This window comes from Hippocampus comes, unplaced genomic scaffold (genome assembly GCF_001891065.2).
Source record: "Hippocampus comes isolate QL1 unplaced genomic scaffold, H_comes_QL1_v1.1 scaffold116, whole genome shotgun sequence".
NCBI lineage: Eukaryota > Metazoa > Chordata > Actinopteri > Syngnathiformes > Syngnathidae > Hippocampus > Hippocampus comes.
Genome location: NW_017805120.1, coordinates 120,084 through 135,249, shown reverse-complemented (window position 1 = coordinate 135,249; position 15,166 = coordinate 120,084). Strand labels below are relative to the sequence as shown.

General features: G+C 46.9%; 1 protein-coding gene across 1 annotated transcript; it reads right to left on the bottom strand.

The window, feature by feature from the left end:
* Window positions 1-7,717: 7,717 nt before the first annotated feature.
* On the bottom strand, window positions 7,718-14,774 carry LOC109513376 (thrombospondin-2-like). The gene is made up of 19 exons (XM_019865794.1): window positions 14,565-14,774; window positions 13,533-13,679; window positions 13,118-13,211; window positions 12,503-12,661; window positions 11,868-12,044; window positions 11,628-11,801; window positions 11,211-11,341; window positions 10,888-11,022; window positions 10,589-10,807; window positions 10,418-10,525; window positions 10,001-10,160; window positions 9,755-9,873; window positions 9,421-9,655; window positions 9,081-9,308; window positions 8,872-9,002; window positions 8,642-8,782; window positions 8,383-8,480; window positions 8,110-8,249; window positions 7,718-8,032 (listed from the first exon to the last, which is right to left on the bottom strand). Exons 1-19 carry the CDS (start codon window positions 14,682-14,684, stop codon window positions 8,025-8,027), a joined length of 2,724 nt encoding a protein of 907 aa, XP_019721353.1. The 5' UTR covers window positions 14,685-14,774; the 3' UTR covers window positions 7,718-8,024.
* Window positions 14,775-15,166: the final 392 nt, after the last annotated feature.

Sequence of the window (15,166 nt, the reverse complement as noted above, 5' to 3'; positions counted from 1 at the left end):
GGGGGGACCGCATTCTGTTGATCGATATACAGTGAATACTTTGAGGGGGAAAAGTTATCGGGGCCCTCAGAAAGTCATCCGATGTTTCCTCCCTAATCTGAAACGAAGTTTGATTTCACCGCGATCCTTTGGGTTTTGCAGGTTCTTCAGCCCCCGGGTCCGTTGGGACCAGCAGAGAGCACCCCGCAGGCATCCAGACGAGACTTGCGTCTCAACTATTCCAGCGGAGTTGCACTGATCAACAAAGCATCTTGAAAACAATGAATAAAGTTGGCTTGCACGTTTTGGAAGTGTGCGTAATGGGTGTTTTATTTGCACTTTATTCACGATCGCCAAGAAAGCAAAATGACAAAACGACACGATCTCTTTGTGCAACTCGTCTTCAATCGAAAACGAAGTTGGCTTTGCAAACTCTCTCTCCTGATCTCAGGATGGCATTATGAAGGCAGGCAGCGGTAGGAAATTACTGGCGTGGTCGATGGGGTTATGGGTGAGGTTGGAGTGCTGTCACATCGCCCACGAGAGAAGCCAACCGTTTCACCAATTATGTTCTTTTTTTTTTAACCTTCAAAACCGGACTCGTGTAGTCGGCCGCCTTTGACTACATATAAAAATTGCGAAATGTTCATTCCGGGATGGCCTGGTGGTAAAAGACATCTCTGGCTAAGCAGGCGGAACGAGTTCGAGTCTCCGTCTGCTCTCCATTTATAAATTTAGCAAGAGTCGAACCCGGATTTCCCGTCACCAAAGTTAGAAGTTTGAACCAGAAGTGAACACCCCACAATATACGCCAGGCGTCTCACCAAACATGTTCCTTTTTTGAATCACATCACAAGGCTGACACCCTATGGTTACATATTAAAATTTCGAAATTTTTACGGCCGAATGGCCGAATGGTAAAAGACATCGCGCTGTAGTCAGGCGAACCGAGTTCGAGACCTGCCGTGTGCTCCATTTATAAATCAAGCAAGAATCGAAACCGGTTTCACCGGGTTCCAAGTATTGTCGTTATCCATTCGACCACGCTAGGTCACTGAACAAACTTTTCGGTTGGTTATATTTAGACCCAGTTTAACGGGGCTCATGACAATAGATAAATGTAATAGTGGTTGACGTCACTGTGGAAGGACAGTCCGGTGGTATATGACAGGGATTCTCCACTGGTCAACTCAGGTTCGAGCCCCGATGCTGTCCTTTGGCAAAGCCATCGTCATTTCGCTCGGATTTTTTTCCACACATCTTCACATTCACTTCCTTTTTCAAATTAAAAGTTTTTCTTTCCGGAAGTGACGTCATCGACAGAAACCTATTTAAGCCGGGCCAACGAGACACTCATTCTTTCTCACCTTTGACAGCCTCCGGTCGTCCTCCCGCTGCTCCTGCTCTGCACGGCCGTCCAAAAAGGAAAACTCCAACAAGGTGAGTTTTTTTACTCTTTAATAGCCTCTTAAAACACACCGCTTTCGCTCCCTTTGAATGGAAAGTAGCACTTCAGACGTGCTTGCACCTGGCTAACATGCTTAAGCAAAAATGTTTGCTCGAGCGTTAGCAATCAACGTCTCCTGCGACCTTACTTTGCAACAAAACTTTTTTTCCCCCCAACCTTCTAGGACGCAAGCGACGTTCGCCGAGAGGGTAAGTTGACAAAACTCATTTCTAAATTCACAATTAAACCGAACCAATGTGCATGCGTGCGTGTTAATTGTCATTTCTGTTCACAGGTACAATTCTTCAAATGGACTAAACACGGGCCACTCTCTGTGCGTTGTAATGTGGCATTTAAGTCCTGAACAGTTTGGAAAAAGCCCATCTAATTTGTCTCTTTTTCTATCCACAGGCTTTGCATCTGCTACAGAATGGCCAAATTGACTGCAGCACGGTAGAACTGCCACATTTTAAGATACCGCCGTACGACAGACCAAATCCCTCATGTGTCGATTCTCATTTCTGTCTCCACAGGCTCACGTCGACAGAACGACCCATAAAATGGCTGCCATCCTGTGGCGTTTGGGGCCCCGGCAGGTCTTTGACATGTCGACCAAATATTGGGGTGCTGAGCCAGGCGCTTGGAAGTTTGCATATTTAAAAGTGAAGAGCTTACGTTGCCGTGTCTTTCAGGCCACCGCGCTGTCGAAGAGGAGTGTGGCTCTGCTCTCCTCACAAGTGAAGCAAACTTTCATACATGTGTGACTACTCATGATTAAATCGGCACGTGATTGACTAAAAATTGGGCACAGGTGTCAAAACTAGAAATGTCAAAGGTTTGGCTTCAACCACAGGAGCTTCTCCTCAACCAATTCCCAGGAAGCTCGTTGACCTGCTGGTTGAGTAGGCGCACCTGTGGCTAAAATCAAACCGTGGCGGGGCTTTTAATTCTGGCCCTCTCACACTTATCCAATCAGGTGCGTTGCACCAGGGAGAGAGTTAGGAAGCTGTCAGCAGAGTGGCACCTGCTCAACATGTGCGTGTTTGTCCTGCTTTTGTCCACCAGATGGTGTTCAACGACCCGATAGACGTTGTGAAGCCGAGTCGTCCCTCAACGTTTGGACCTGTTGCGTGTCGGCAGGCCCTCAGGAAACGTGACGTCACGATCCACCTGATGTCACACACACGCAGGCTGGTGACTGAAGCTCCACCCAAAAAGCACTGCATATTTTGTGAAGCACACTCACCTGCTTTTTCTTTGACTCTGCATGCAGTGCAGCTTCCAGTGACCCTCCACCTGCTGGGCAAAGAGACAAAAGCGACAAGCTTGCAGAAGGTCCTCATTGCTGCCTCCATTTGCAACGTTGCCGTTGAAGGGTACAAAATAAGAGTGACGGGTCTCTCGTTTGTGGTGTTGGCAGGTTTGACCACCTTGGATGAGTCACTCGACCAGTAGTAGCTTGGCCTGTTGGTGTTGATCACTCTCGAGCAACTGTCGCAGCAAAAGGTTCCAGTCTCCACTTAATCCACACTTGGGAAGCAAGTTGAAAAATGAGGAGCAGAGTAAAACGGAACTGTGTTTCTGGTTTGTAATTGGTGTCTACCGACCTGTGCTTTGTCTTTCAGATGGAGCTGTTGGAGTGCGATGAGGTGAAACGTGACTCTGAGCCATCTGCTGGTAAGAAGTCTCATTTCAATAAGCCGGATTTCATTTTTCAGAGGTGAAGGAAGATTGTTCTTGGGTCCTCCGTGCCACAAGAGGGAGTAACCTGCTAACCGCCAGAGTCCACCTACGAGCACAGACCTGCAGGCAACACTTTTTGCTCTTCTTCCTGTTATTCACAAGGTGCTGAAGTCAAACGTTGGGCCAGCCTGAAAAGTAGGAAACATTTACACCCGTTCAATGCACCATCATGACTACATTTTTGGAACCCCCCCTTTCTTTTCTCTAGGCAGCAGTAAACATGATCGCCTTCCTGCCCTCCAAAGACCCAACACTGACTCTCTCTGGTAAGTTTCATGCCTAAGACATCTTTGTCTGCACAAGAAATTGACTTGCGTGTAACTCACGGATGTCTTTCCTCTTAGGTCAACACACCTGTCCCACGTTCTTCTCAAGAGCCGACCACTTCGCCGCCCAGCAACAAACAGACTGCCATCTAACTTGCAACTTTTTCCTCTGCTTTGTGATTGTCTACTCTGCAAAAGAAATAAAGCTTGATTACAAAGAACACTTCAACTCAACTTCATTTTTAAACACATCACCACAATCTAACTTTAAAAAAACATTTTTTAAAACAAAATTATTTTCAGTTTTTTCTAAAAATTTTTTCAAAAATTTTTTTTCAAAATTTTTTTCCTGGATTTTTTTTTTCCAGGAAGAAAAATCCAGGAAAGTGGGTGTGGCCTGGCTGGAATGATGGCTGATGATTCGCTGGTAGCTGTGAAAGTGGGTGGAGCGTGACAATAACCTGCTGCGATTGGTGGAAATGGGGGCGCGGTTATGCAAATGAGGCGTTCTCTGATTGGTGGGCGCTTCGGCGGGCGTGGTTATGTAAATTTGGAGCGATCTGATTGGTTAGGAGTATGAAAGTGGGCGTGGTTATGCAAATTGGACTATTCTGATTGGTTATGCAAATTTATGCAAATGAGGGTCTCGCTGCGATTGGTGGATGTCAAATTGGGTGTGGTTTGGGGCGGGCATTGCAGCACTTTGTCAAAGTCCCACTTGATTCTTGAGCTCAGACTTGCACTTGGGTCACATAAGACAGTCTTTTCACTGTTCCAGTGGGTTTCACATGACCCAAAAGCTCGATTCCTGGAGTTTCAAGTCTTGTGGAGACCAACGGGAACAGTGAAAAGACTGTCTGATGTGACTGAAGCGCAAGTCTGAGCTCAAGACTTCAGTCTTTGAAAAGGCTTCGAGTGAGTTGAGGACGGATTTGGTCATGAAAGGCAAAGACTCGAATTCAAGTTGAACAATTTATTGGACAGAAAAGCAAACATGACAATGTAGAAGCATTTGACCAGTCAATCTTTGTGTGGGCCAGTTCAAGTTGCACGCACACAAGCACCGAGATGAGAGCATGTGCTTGACCAGCTCTTGTGTGATGTCACTGACATCGCATGAGACACCGAGGGGCACATGAGCACGTCCGACTTCTCTCACTGAGACAAAAACTAACTGCCGTGTACTCTACAACAACATGATCACACTCTTCTGGTCAAGTTTTTAAATGACATTGAAGTGGGCCAACTTAGTCATATGTATGTAAATGTTACATGATCACACTCTTCTGGTCAAGTTTTTAAATGACATTGAAGTGGGCCAAGTTAGTCATATGTATGTCCAGTATATATATATGCATACATAGACACATTTTTAAACCAACTTGGTCCACTTCAAGCTTTAAAAACATATTCCAGAAGTGCTTGATGATGCTCGGGTTGTCTATGTGGAGTTGACACTGTTGTGCAGTACACGAAGCAGAAGTTTAAGTTGAGTGAGAGAAAGACAGGCGGGCGCACTCACCTCCACCTTGTGGTGCAGCGTGACATCAGACATCAGCTCTTTAAGCACACCACACAGGTCAGTACTCACACATCTCCAAATGCAGGTTGGCGTCCCTTCCGCATGTCCTCCGAGTCTGGCGGCTGCGCCTTTGGCCCAGTCATCTGACTAATCTGGTCAGGCAGAAAAACAAAACAAAAGTGGAAAAAAAAGTTGTTTCTTTTTTTCTTATTGATTTGAGTCCTTATTCGTAAAGTGGCAGACTTTTACTTGAAACCCGTCCATTTCCAAACGTGCCCTCACTCGCAATGCATCTGTTTGAGCGATCCACTCGCGGCTTTCTCCCCACACCTTAAGTACAATGAGCAACCTCCTTTCGAAAAACAAGTTAACAAAGTCACGGGTGCATTTGTGTGAATAGTTTTGAAACAAATCTCCCCCCCCCCTTGATGTGAAGCCATCACACTTCCACTGCTGATAGCAGCTTTGGTGTGGAAAACATACAGAATAGTAGTCAAGTCAAACGCTGTTCTCGATTGCTTTTTGATTGACAGCTGGGGTCTACTTGTCGGCGGCGTGCTCGCTCACTTCCCCCTTTGCTGACGTTGTTTTTTACGATAACTTCCAGTGACTTAGTGAGTCACAACAACAAAATTAGAGGAGCAACGTGTCGTAATAACGCTCCCCAAACGTCTACATCAATACACTCACAGCTAAATGGCGAAGTCAGTTTATAATATTAAAATACTCACTGAGAACAGGGCTTATGGACAGCGGAAAAACTTGCTCATTGAACCGGATGTGGTACCGTTCTTGTGCTTGTACTTATTCTTCTTCTTGGTGAATATGATGTCTTTAGTTCATATCGCCCCCTACTGTCCGGGAAACCACAAAGGCGTTTGGCAAGCAATCTGAATCTAATTGACAGTATTATCCAAGCGTGCAAAAACACAAAAGCATACCTGTCAACTTGTACGTTTTCCCCGTATTTTATCCGTTTTTTAATCATTTCAAATCACGTACGGCGTATTACAACTTTTATACGGAGAAAAAAAAATTGTGAACCATCTCACAAAGACCATTTTGGCTCAAATCCAGATAGTCTCACCTGCTGGTAGCCAACGACAACGACAATGCCGTCGTCGATCGCTGCTATTGTCACGGCAAACCAGCAAAAGTAATCCTCAATCGTATATTTTTTTTCATCGCCCCGTACGGTCGGATTGATAAAGCATGATGAGCGCATGCGCGGTAAGCAGTTTTACGGGTTTTCGTTGCTTTGTACGGGGAATCGTAATCATTTATAAGGGCAGCCGAATAAAGATTCATTAAAAAAAAAAATTAAAAATTAAAAAAAAAAATAATTTATAAGGGCAGCCCTTTGCCGAGGTTGACAGGTATGCAGACACTAAATTAGGGCATATCTTGAAGAACCACAGATTTCAAGGGCAGCTGATCCACTGAGCTGGTGAAAATACCGAGCTTCCGTCTACCCCCGTTTTTATCAAAGTAATGGAGAGTAGATTGTGCATTGTCGCAGCATCTGTCCCGTCAGAGAAGGTGTTCTCAAAGACTGGACAAATAATTACAGAGAAGGAGCCGGATCAGCCCGTCCAAGTTGATTTAGTTTTGTTGACTGCAAATTTAAAATAAAGCAAAGCGTAGTTTTTGTTTGTTAAAATAAAGCAAGGAGTCGCTTAGGTTTGTTTTGTTCGCTGCTGCTGTTGCACTTAATACTCACTATTTTTGTTATGATGCAGCATGTTTGATTGTTGTTGGTTGAAGTTTAATTTTGTTGCTTGTTTATTGTTTGGAGCTTTTTTAATGTAGTAAAAAAAAAGAAAAAGTAAAAAGCCATTTCTTTGCTTCATAATTGTTGCTATTTGCAGTCAGTAGAGTGCAATATTTATTTCACCAAGTCATTTATCAAAATGTATGCTAAATTTGTCAAATATTTAAAAGAAAAGCGAGTTAAAAGAGCCGTTTGAGAGCCAAAAAGAACCGACTCTTTTCACTGAGCTGATCCAAATAAACCGGATCACCGAAAAGAGCCGAAAATCCCATACTCGTGGAGACTTCTTCCTGGTTCATTCCATCACCGAGGAGGAAGAGGTGACGCCACTTACCTGGACAGGTGCAAATTTTAAAAGACAATTTGACTCTATTAACCGCAAGAAAACACCTTTTTATTGTTGCATCCTTGCTTTACGGCTGATCACTTTGGTTTGTGAGTTTTGGTTTTGTTATTTTCGGCCAGTTTCAGTCATCACATGGCTATAAGCAGCAACCGTCTAGAACCGGTTTAACTGGGTTTGTTTGAAATCACAACAATGGACAGACAGACGGGACACTTTAGTAGGTGCTTGCACATCCCAAACCAATCAATGTCTTGCTCCTTTATTTGGCCACAAAATAAAACTTCATTATTCAAATCTTGTACAATAAACCCTCGCCCATTGTCAGTTTTTTGTCGCACAATCAAACTTCGTTAAACTGAGTTGAAAAGGTTCACTGAGTCAAAAGTTGTGCTTTGCCGCCATTCTGTGGCAATGGCTAATAAATGTAACTTTTAAAAGGCACAATATAGAATAAATACCGAGTTGTTTATAGGCGACGAGGGCTCTAATTTTCATGGTCTCGGTTTTTGTCAAACAAATTCTCCCCCGCTATCCCAAAATTGACATTTTTTTGACTTGTCGGACTTAGAAGGAAGAAAAAACACCACAAAAATGTCCCAAACAGCGAGGTAATACTGCGATATATTTAGTTATGGTCACAAATGAAAATATACAATTGAGTGAGTGAGCTATATCCGAACCGCTAAGTAGCGAGTGAATTGCAACTTTGGATTGTGCAGGTGAAGTTTACCTATTGAAGTTTATCTTGCCTCGAAGTGACCACTAGATGGCACTGCATACCAGCTTCCCATGGTCTCAGTTGCCAAAGAATGCATTTTCATTCCCATATTAAGGCAATAAATAGTTATTTACACTTGGAAGTTGTAAAAGTCAGCAAATGACCTTTGAAACACAGAAAAGGGGATAATGGACCAAATGATGAGGGATGGTTTCTCTTGTCCCAGCAAACGTCAGTTATCTGAAGGTGGAAAGCAAAATCGCAGAGATTTTCAGAAGTCAAGATGAGGCAGGATTTGTGGTGATTTGTTTCCGTACCTCTGCACTCGTATCTGAGGTCAGAGAAGAGCACGTGTTCCTGGGAGAAGACAAACATTCCCAGTCGCCCACCGGCCAGCGTGTGATCGTAAACGGCGCCCGAGTCCGACAGGATCTCCCTGCCCTCGTACACCACCACCCTGTGTGAGGAAAAACATCGTATGTGCAGAAGCTTATTTTGCTCCCCTCCAAGGTTTGTCCATTTCGTTGCTCATTATCGTCGATCGTTCCCAATCACACCATCGGTGTGAATCACATTTCACATTTCCATACCTGATGAAGCCCGTCTTAGGTCTGTGGATGAGGTGCATGCGGTACGCCGTGTAGTCCTTCCAGCCCGTTTTGTTGGGATCGTGCCACAGTGTCCGGACCTGATGGGAGAGAAAGCACACGCGTGTTTTGTCGGAGCTTTTGAAGCATGAACTCACACGTCCTTCTGGCGCGATTGAGAAAACCGTCTCAATGGCTTGACATGAGCCTTTCGCCGTCTACCCATTCCCCGTCATGAAAATGTCTACAAAAGAGTCGCTGCCTGGTTGCGGGTGTTGCCGGTGTGCCACAGGGCGTTGCGCAGGTATTCTCCCGGCCCCGTGCTGGAGTTGACCAGTTTAATGGAGACCCCCGCTGTTCCGAAAGCCTTGGAGGGCTTCTTTTCCCAATAGGCTTGAGACACCTGTTCTCAGAAAGCAAGTTGTTGGTTGCTTTGATTGCTGCTACGTATGAGCACAGACATTTAGCTAGACTGCTTTCGAACTCTCACACCTGTTTCCACATGACAACGTAGAAGCGTCGACTGGACTGATAGGCGAAGACGATGCCGGCATAGTCGTCATCCCGGTTGGTGTTCACGTAAAACGTCACGCTGAAGTCCACCGCGTTGAATTTGTCATATCCTGTCCAAACATTTGACCGTTATTTCACATTTTTACAATGCTGTGATCGGAATTTGAAGGCGTCGGGCTGAGGCCGACCCAAAGCGATGCCGGGGTCCGAGTTGGCGGACTGCAGCAGCTCGGTGCCCTGGCTGCGGATCACCCACAGCGGATCTGACTGGGCGGTGCCTTTCGGGTCCAGCAGAACCACCTGAAACTTGCGGAAGTCTGTCGACTTGATGTCGCGGTTGAGCGGACAGGGATCGAGCGCGTCGGGAATGTTGTCGTTGTCGAAGTCGTCAAAACAGGCGTCTCCGCTGCCATCGCCTGGTAGAGTGAACCCCCGCCGATTTCACATTAAGCATCCGCAAACTCACCTATCGTAGCAAATGTGACTCTGATGATTGATAAGAAGAGGAAAAAGCTGCTCGGTGCTAACCGTCGGCGTCCGACTGCTTCGGATTGGCCACCAGCCTGCAGTTGTCCCTGTCGTCGGGCACGCCGTCGTTGTCGTCGTCGTGGTCGCAGGCGTCACCTTTGCCGTCGCCGTCGTGGTCGGCCTGGTTGCTGTTGGCGACGTAGGGGCAGTTGTCCCGGGAGTTTTGCTGGCCGTCCTCGTCAATGTCCTCGTTGTCATCACACAGGTCTCCCACCAGGTCGTTGTCGGAGTCCGACTACGAAACGGGAGCCCCCGCCAAGTGTACATACTGTCGATGTTGCTTTTCATTCTTGCATGCTTACTTCTGCGTTTCCCCTCACCGTGCGTTCCTTACCTGCCGTGGGTTGTGTAGGAGAGGACAGTTGTCACACTGGTCACCGACGCCGTCCAAGTCGGTGTCTCTCTGCTCAGTGTTGTAGACCAAAGCGCAGTTGTCGCGATCATTTGGAACCCCTGGTCAAGGAATCCAGACAAGTACGTCAATATCAGATGGCGCTGCTTTCCAAGTTTGACTTCAGAAAACCTTAACCCAGGCTTAAAGCCTTTTAACACCAGTCCGGTGTCAAGCTAGCCTTCGTACCATCTCCGTCCATGTCAACGCTGCAGGCGTCTCCCTCCCCGTCGCCGTCGGTGTCCGTCTGCAGCGAGTTGCTGTCAAAGGGACAGTTGTCACAGCGGTCCCCGACACCGTCCCGGTCCGTGTCGAACTGTCGGGGGTTGTACACCAGGGGGCAGTTGTCCTGTGACAAAAGGCTTCCATTAACATTCGGTTGTCATTTGCAAAGCTATGGGAGAATTATTGATTCACAGTCACTGTGCCGTCATACATCAGTGTGCATTGAAATGATCGGATTTCACCAAACTGGTTTGGAAAACAGTATATATTTTCTACAAATAACATTTTTTTGTTTGTTATCTATGCCAGTGACATATTGTGACAGAGACCACAATGAAATGCTCTTCCCACTGGAATCAACAGAGTATGCGTTGAGGGTACCCGTTCGTCGACGATGTCGTCGTTGTCATCGTCTGGATCGCAGGCATCGCCTTGTCCGTCCACGTCGAGGTCCTCCTGTCCGGAGTTGGGTACCGACGGGCAGTTGTCCTGCAGCCAATCGGCGGTTAGATCACGTGGTTTTGGTAACTGGTTGTTTGTTTGTTACCTTACCATTTGGCAGTGATATGTTCCGTTCCTTTTGCAGGTCAGACCGCTGTTTGGCCATCCGTCCAGATCGGCGTCCTCCCCGCAGAGAAAGCCGTCGCCCGCAAAGCCGACGGCGCACACGCACTTGTACAAGACCTCCGAGGCCAGCCCCAAGTAGAAACAGTCGGCGTGCTTGTGGCAGGCGTGTGTGTTGTCTTTGCAGGGATTGTACGGCGTGCACACCTACAACCAAAGCTGCCTCAGGACTTGGACTTCCAAGCCCAAGACAAGACATTCATGGAGGTAAAAAATAGAAAACATACTTGCCGGGTCCTTTGGGCTTCCTTCAGGCCGAGACCGAAGGGCTGTGTGCCTTTGTATCGAGGAGGACAGGGTAGACAGTAGAAACCAGGGTCTGTGTTCACACACGCCGTCACGCACACTCCCTTTACGTCACACTGCAGAAACACATGTGAAAACAGTTTGGCTTTGTCGGCATGTTTCTTGAGAAGACAGAATTTAAAAAAAAGTCTCGGAAAAGTTTTTGGTTTGAACCAGCCACTTTGTTTCAACTGAACAAGATTGGTGGGCCCTTCGAACGTCCAAAGACCGTCGTTCCACATCAACATTCGGCACTCCGCGTTACCTCATTGTCATCTTCGCAGTGAGTGCCGTTGCCATGGGAACCCACGGGACATTCCCCGCACTGCCACGAGCCGTCGCTACCTGACGTGCACCGCACCCCGGGAAAGCACGGCGTTAACAGCAGACATGGGTCTGAAAACAAACACAAGAGGTGAATCAACATCAACACAGGGCCGTTTTTGATAGGTGGTGTGAAGGGGGCTTTTGAAACAAGAGGTGAATCAACATCAACACAGGGCCGTTTTTGAAGGGGGCTTTTGAAACGAGTAACATTTGTTACCCGCTAATTTTAAGAGTCTTGTCTTAGAAATTTTCCAGAAGTCCAAGTAGGATGACATAAGAACCATGGGGCACCCCATCATCTAAATTGAGTGAAAGAGAGCTCGTGCTACACTTGAGTGCTGAGTGATGGTTTTACCTAAAAGACACGGTTGTTTGTTGCAAGCTTCATAGTCGGAAGCGTCTCCAGCACAAAGCTTCCCACCATATTGCGGTGCGGGGTTCAAACACTTCCTCTCTCGACTCAAAAGGCCACCCCCGCACGATTTGGAGCACGGGCCCCACTCGGACCAGGATGTCCAGCCTCCTGGCACTGCACACACACGTACACAACAGGTCACCATTTTATCACAAAACGTGAGCTCATGGCTGCGCTCACCTGGACAGGGTGTGTTGTTACAAGGCTTTGTCTCGGTGGCGATGCCCGCACATCCGCTGCCTCCCTTCTGCTTCGGCGGATTGTTGCAAAGTCGCACGCGTGTGATGTTTCCGCGTCCGCACGTGGTTGTGCACGGAGACCAGGGGGACCACAGACTCCAGCTTCCGTCAGCGCGTTCTAAACACGGGTGTGTGTGTGTATATATAAATTTGGCCAATTTCAGGGGTCATTCAAACGGGAACTGAATCAGGAGTACGTGGACCACGTGTACTCGATAAATGGGCAGGCTAAATTGCCAGGAATTTGAGTTCTTGTCACTGTGTGTGGGCAGAGCATGACGACAAAGTTTTGACGTCTTCCTAAAGAAGTCGTTCACGTGGCTTCCTGAAGCCCGCAAAATTCTCCACGCACATCACATCCTCGCTGCGTGAGTAGACAGTCGAAGAGCAAAAATATGGTTCCAATTAGGATAATCAGTTCCCCAATGCGCGTTGAGTGAAGTTGAAAGTCTCACGTGGCTCGCTCGCAGAAGCGGCGTCCTTGGCGCACATGTGCGCCGTCAATCAGAAGGAGAAGTCAAATAAACAAAAGGCGATGAGTCAGGGCGTGTTGCGAGCTGATGTGCTATACGTTACCGGCGCCTTCGCACTTGCTCGGCGTGCAGCCGCGGGTTTGAAGCGACGGCCCCGGGCAGGACGCCGCGTTGCACGAACGGCCCCGCCGTTGCGCTCCCCGGCCGCAGGTGGACGAGCACTCGGTCCACTCGGACCACTGGGACCAGCCGTCTGCTTGGTCTTGACAAACGCAAAAGAAAATACCCGTTTCGGTTGATTCCGCAATAACCATAATTCACCCCTAACAGGATCAAACTTTCTTGTTGTCTGAAACAACTCATTTAAGGTTCTGGTTCTGTTTATGCAAGGTTCTAGTTCTTTTTTGTGGGAAGTTCAGATTTTCCGGGGAGCTTCTGGTTCAGTTTCTGGTTGTATGAGATGGGAAGTTCTCTTTGTCGTGTACTGGAGGTTGGGATTTTTTGGTGGATGTTCTGATTTTGTTTGTGGCGGGTTCTAGTTAAGTTTGGTTGCAAATTCTCGGTTCAGAGATGGGAGGTCCTGGTTCTGTGAATGACACATTCAGTCTACATTTTTTTCCTGTTTTGTTTAACAGGACAGAACCAATGGAGTTGCTTGAGACATCGACACAGAGCAAAATCGTAATAGTCTGATAATTGCAGGTAAAAGTTGACTCACCAAGGCAGACGGGGCAGCACTCTCCCTCGACAAAGGACGGATTGACGCAGGACACGGGGGCGCATGACGCTTGATGACACAGCACCCTGCCATACTAGACCCAAATAATTAAACATAGAGCAATAGAGGTTCCCCCCCCCCCACCTCCCCACTGTTTTGCCAGATGTAAGTTTGAGGAATGAGATCATGACAGACATAATCAAGTAAATGAGACTCAATGAGGACGCATATTAAACAATAAGTGCTGTACAGAACAAGAAATAGTATGTAACAGATGTGGCGGACAGAACACGATCGGAACGCTATTTAACCTTCAGGCTGTTTATCAATACAGTGGGTTGTCATGTCCTCCAAAAGGGTTTTGCGGCACTTTTTTGTCCACCCAAAGTGGCAACATCGTCAATGCACGACCCACCTGGCAGGCGCAGGCCACGCAGCTGTCCACGTCCCAGTCGTCGCCGTGTTCGAACACTCGTCCGTCCTGCACGCACGAGATCTCGTTCTCGCCGCCGCTCACGCCGAGCCCGGCCATCGTCACGCGCATCTCTTCGTTTTCTTTTGACTGACGAGACCCCCAAAAAAGAGAGAGAAAAAAAAAGATTAGTAGTGTGGAAATCCAGACTCGAGTGTGAGTTTGAGAACCGCTGGTTTCGATGTACCATCAAGTTAGGACGACATCTGAGAAGGGATTTGCGGTCGGTGAAGAAACAGTGTGGCTATTCTTTCAGCCGACTTTTAAAATGAGAGGCGCTTCCACCGACGCAGGATGTTAATACTTGTTCCATTTGCGCTGCTTTCTTTTTCGGCCGCACAAACCTCAGCTTGGCATCAGCTGAGCACACAGTCTGACAGAGACGTTAGCAGTGGGCATTTTCGTATGTTTCCAATCAGCTTCCCCCCTCCTAAAAAAAACGTCACTTTTTGGACTTTTAACTCAAAGTGAGTACCAACCATGAGAATAACCACTGAGAGTATTTGTGACAATCATGAAAAATGAGCGAAAGTCTTGATGAGATGAGATTTGACAGATTTATCATTTTTAGAAACAGATTTTATCAAGTCAAAATGTTTTTTGTACCACTTGATTCTAATTGGGTGTTTTCCATGTTTCTGCATTTTAAATGTGGTCTTAACTCCCATCGAATTCCATGGGACACATGAACATTCAGAGAGGAGTCAAGTTTTACAATTGCAAAATGAATGTTCTACGACTACTTTTGATCATGTCTTTTTTTTAATTCAACTTTTTTTCATTCATAATTAAGAACAATTAATGTTGATCCCTTCAAAATCATTTCCCATGTAAACTATTTCAATCATCATTGTCCACTCCAATAAATAAATAAGAGTGACATACTCCTTGCCAAATAGTGAGCCAACCCTTTGCATGTTATGTGTAATCCATCTTTGTGCAGGTAATTGGAAAAAGAAAAAAAATCCATCTGACCACTCTGTCCAAGTCTTCCCGTAGGTTTCCGGTGACCACTCGCATGTCGTGGATGTCGGCGAGCAACTGCACCAGCTCCTTGCACGGATGACGACACACCGCCGATGTCACGTTGGCCATGTCGGCGCAGTGCACGCCTGCGTATCATCACGCGTGAGTGTTATGTGTGCGGTAAGACAGAATGTTCAATTGACACATATCAGCCACTTCGGTGGGTAAATAAAGGCAACCAACCACAGCGACAATAAACATCATTACATAACTACCTCTGACAGTAAGCATCATTTGATATATATTTTTGATGATGTAGCTCATGAAGGGACTAGTGGGTGTCAAGGTGCGGTACCTGCGCACACGGCGGCCGCGTAGAGGAGCAGCCGGGGAAAGGCCGTCAGCCCGCTCATCATCCCTCTTCACGTATGAATCCTTCTGTTAGTTCTCCGAGTCGACGCTGGTTGAGAGGGGAAGAGCTCTGTGAGTTCAGACCAAATTAGTAATGTTGTTACACTGTGAGGGGGGGGAGAGAGAGAGAGAGAGAGAGAGAGAGAGAGAGAGAGAGAGAGAGAGAGAGAGAGAGAGAGAGAGAGAGAGAGAGAGAGCGA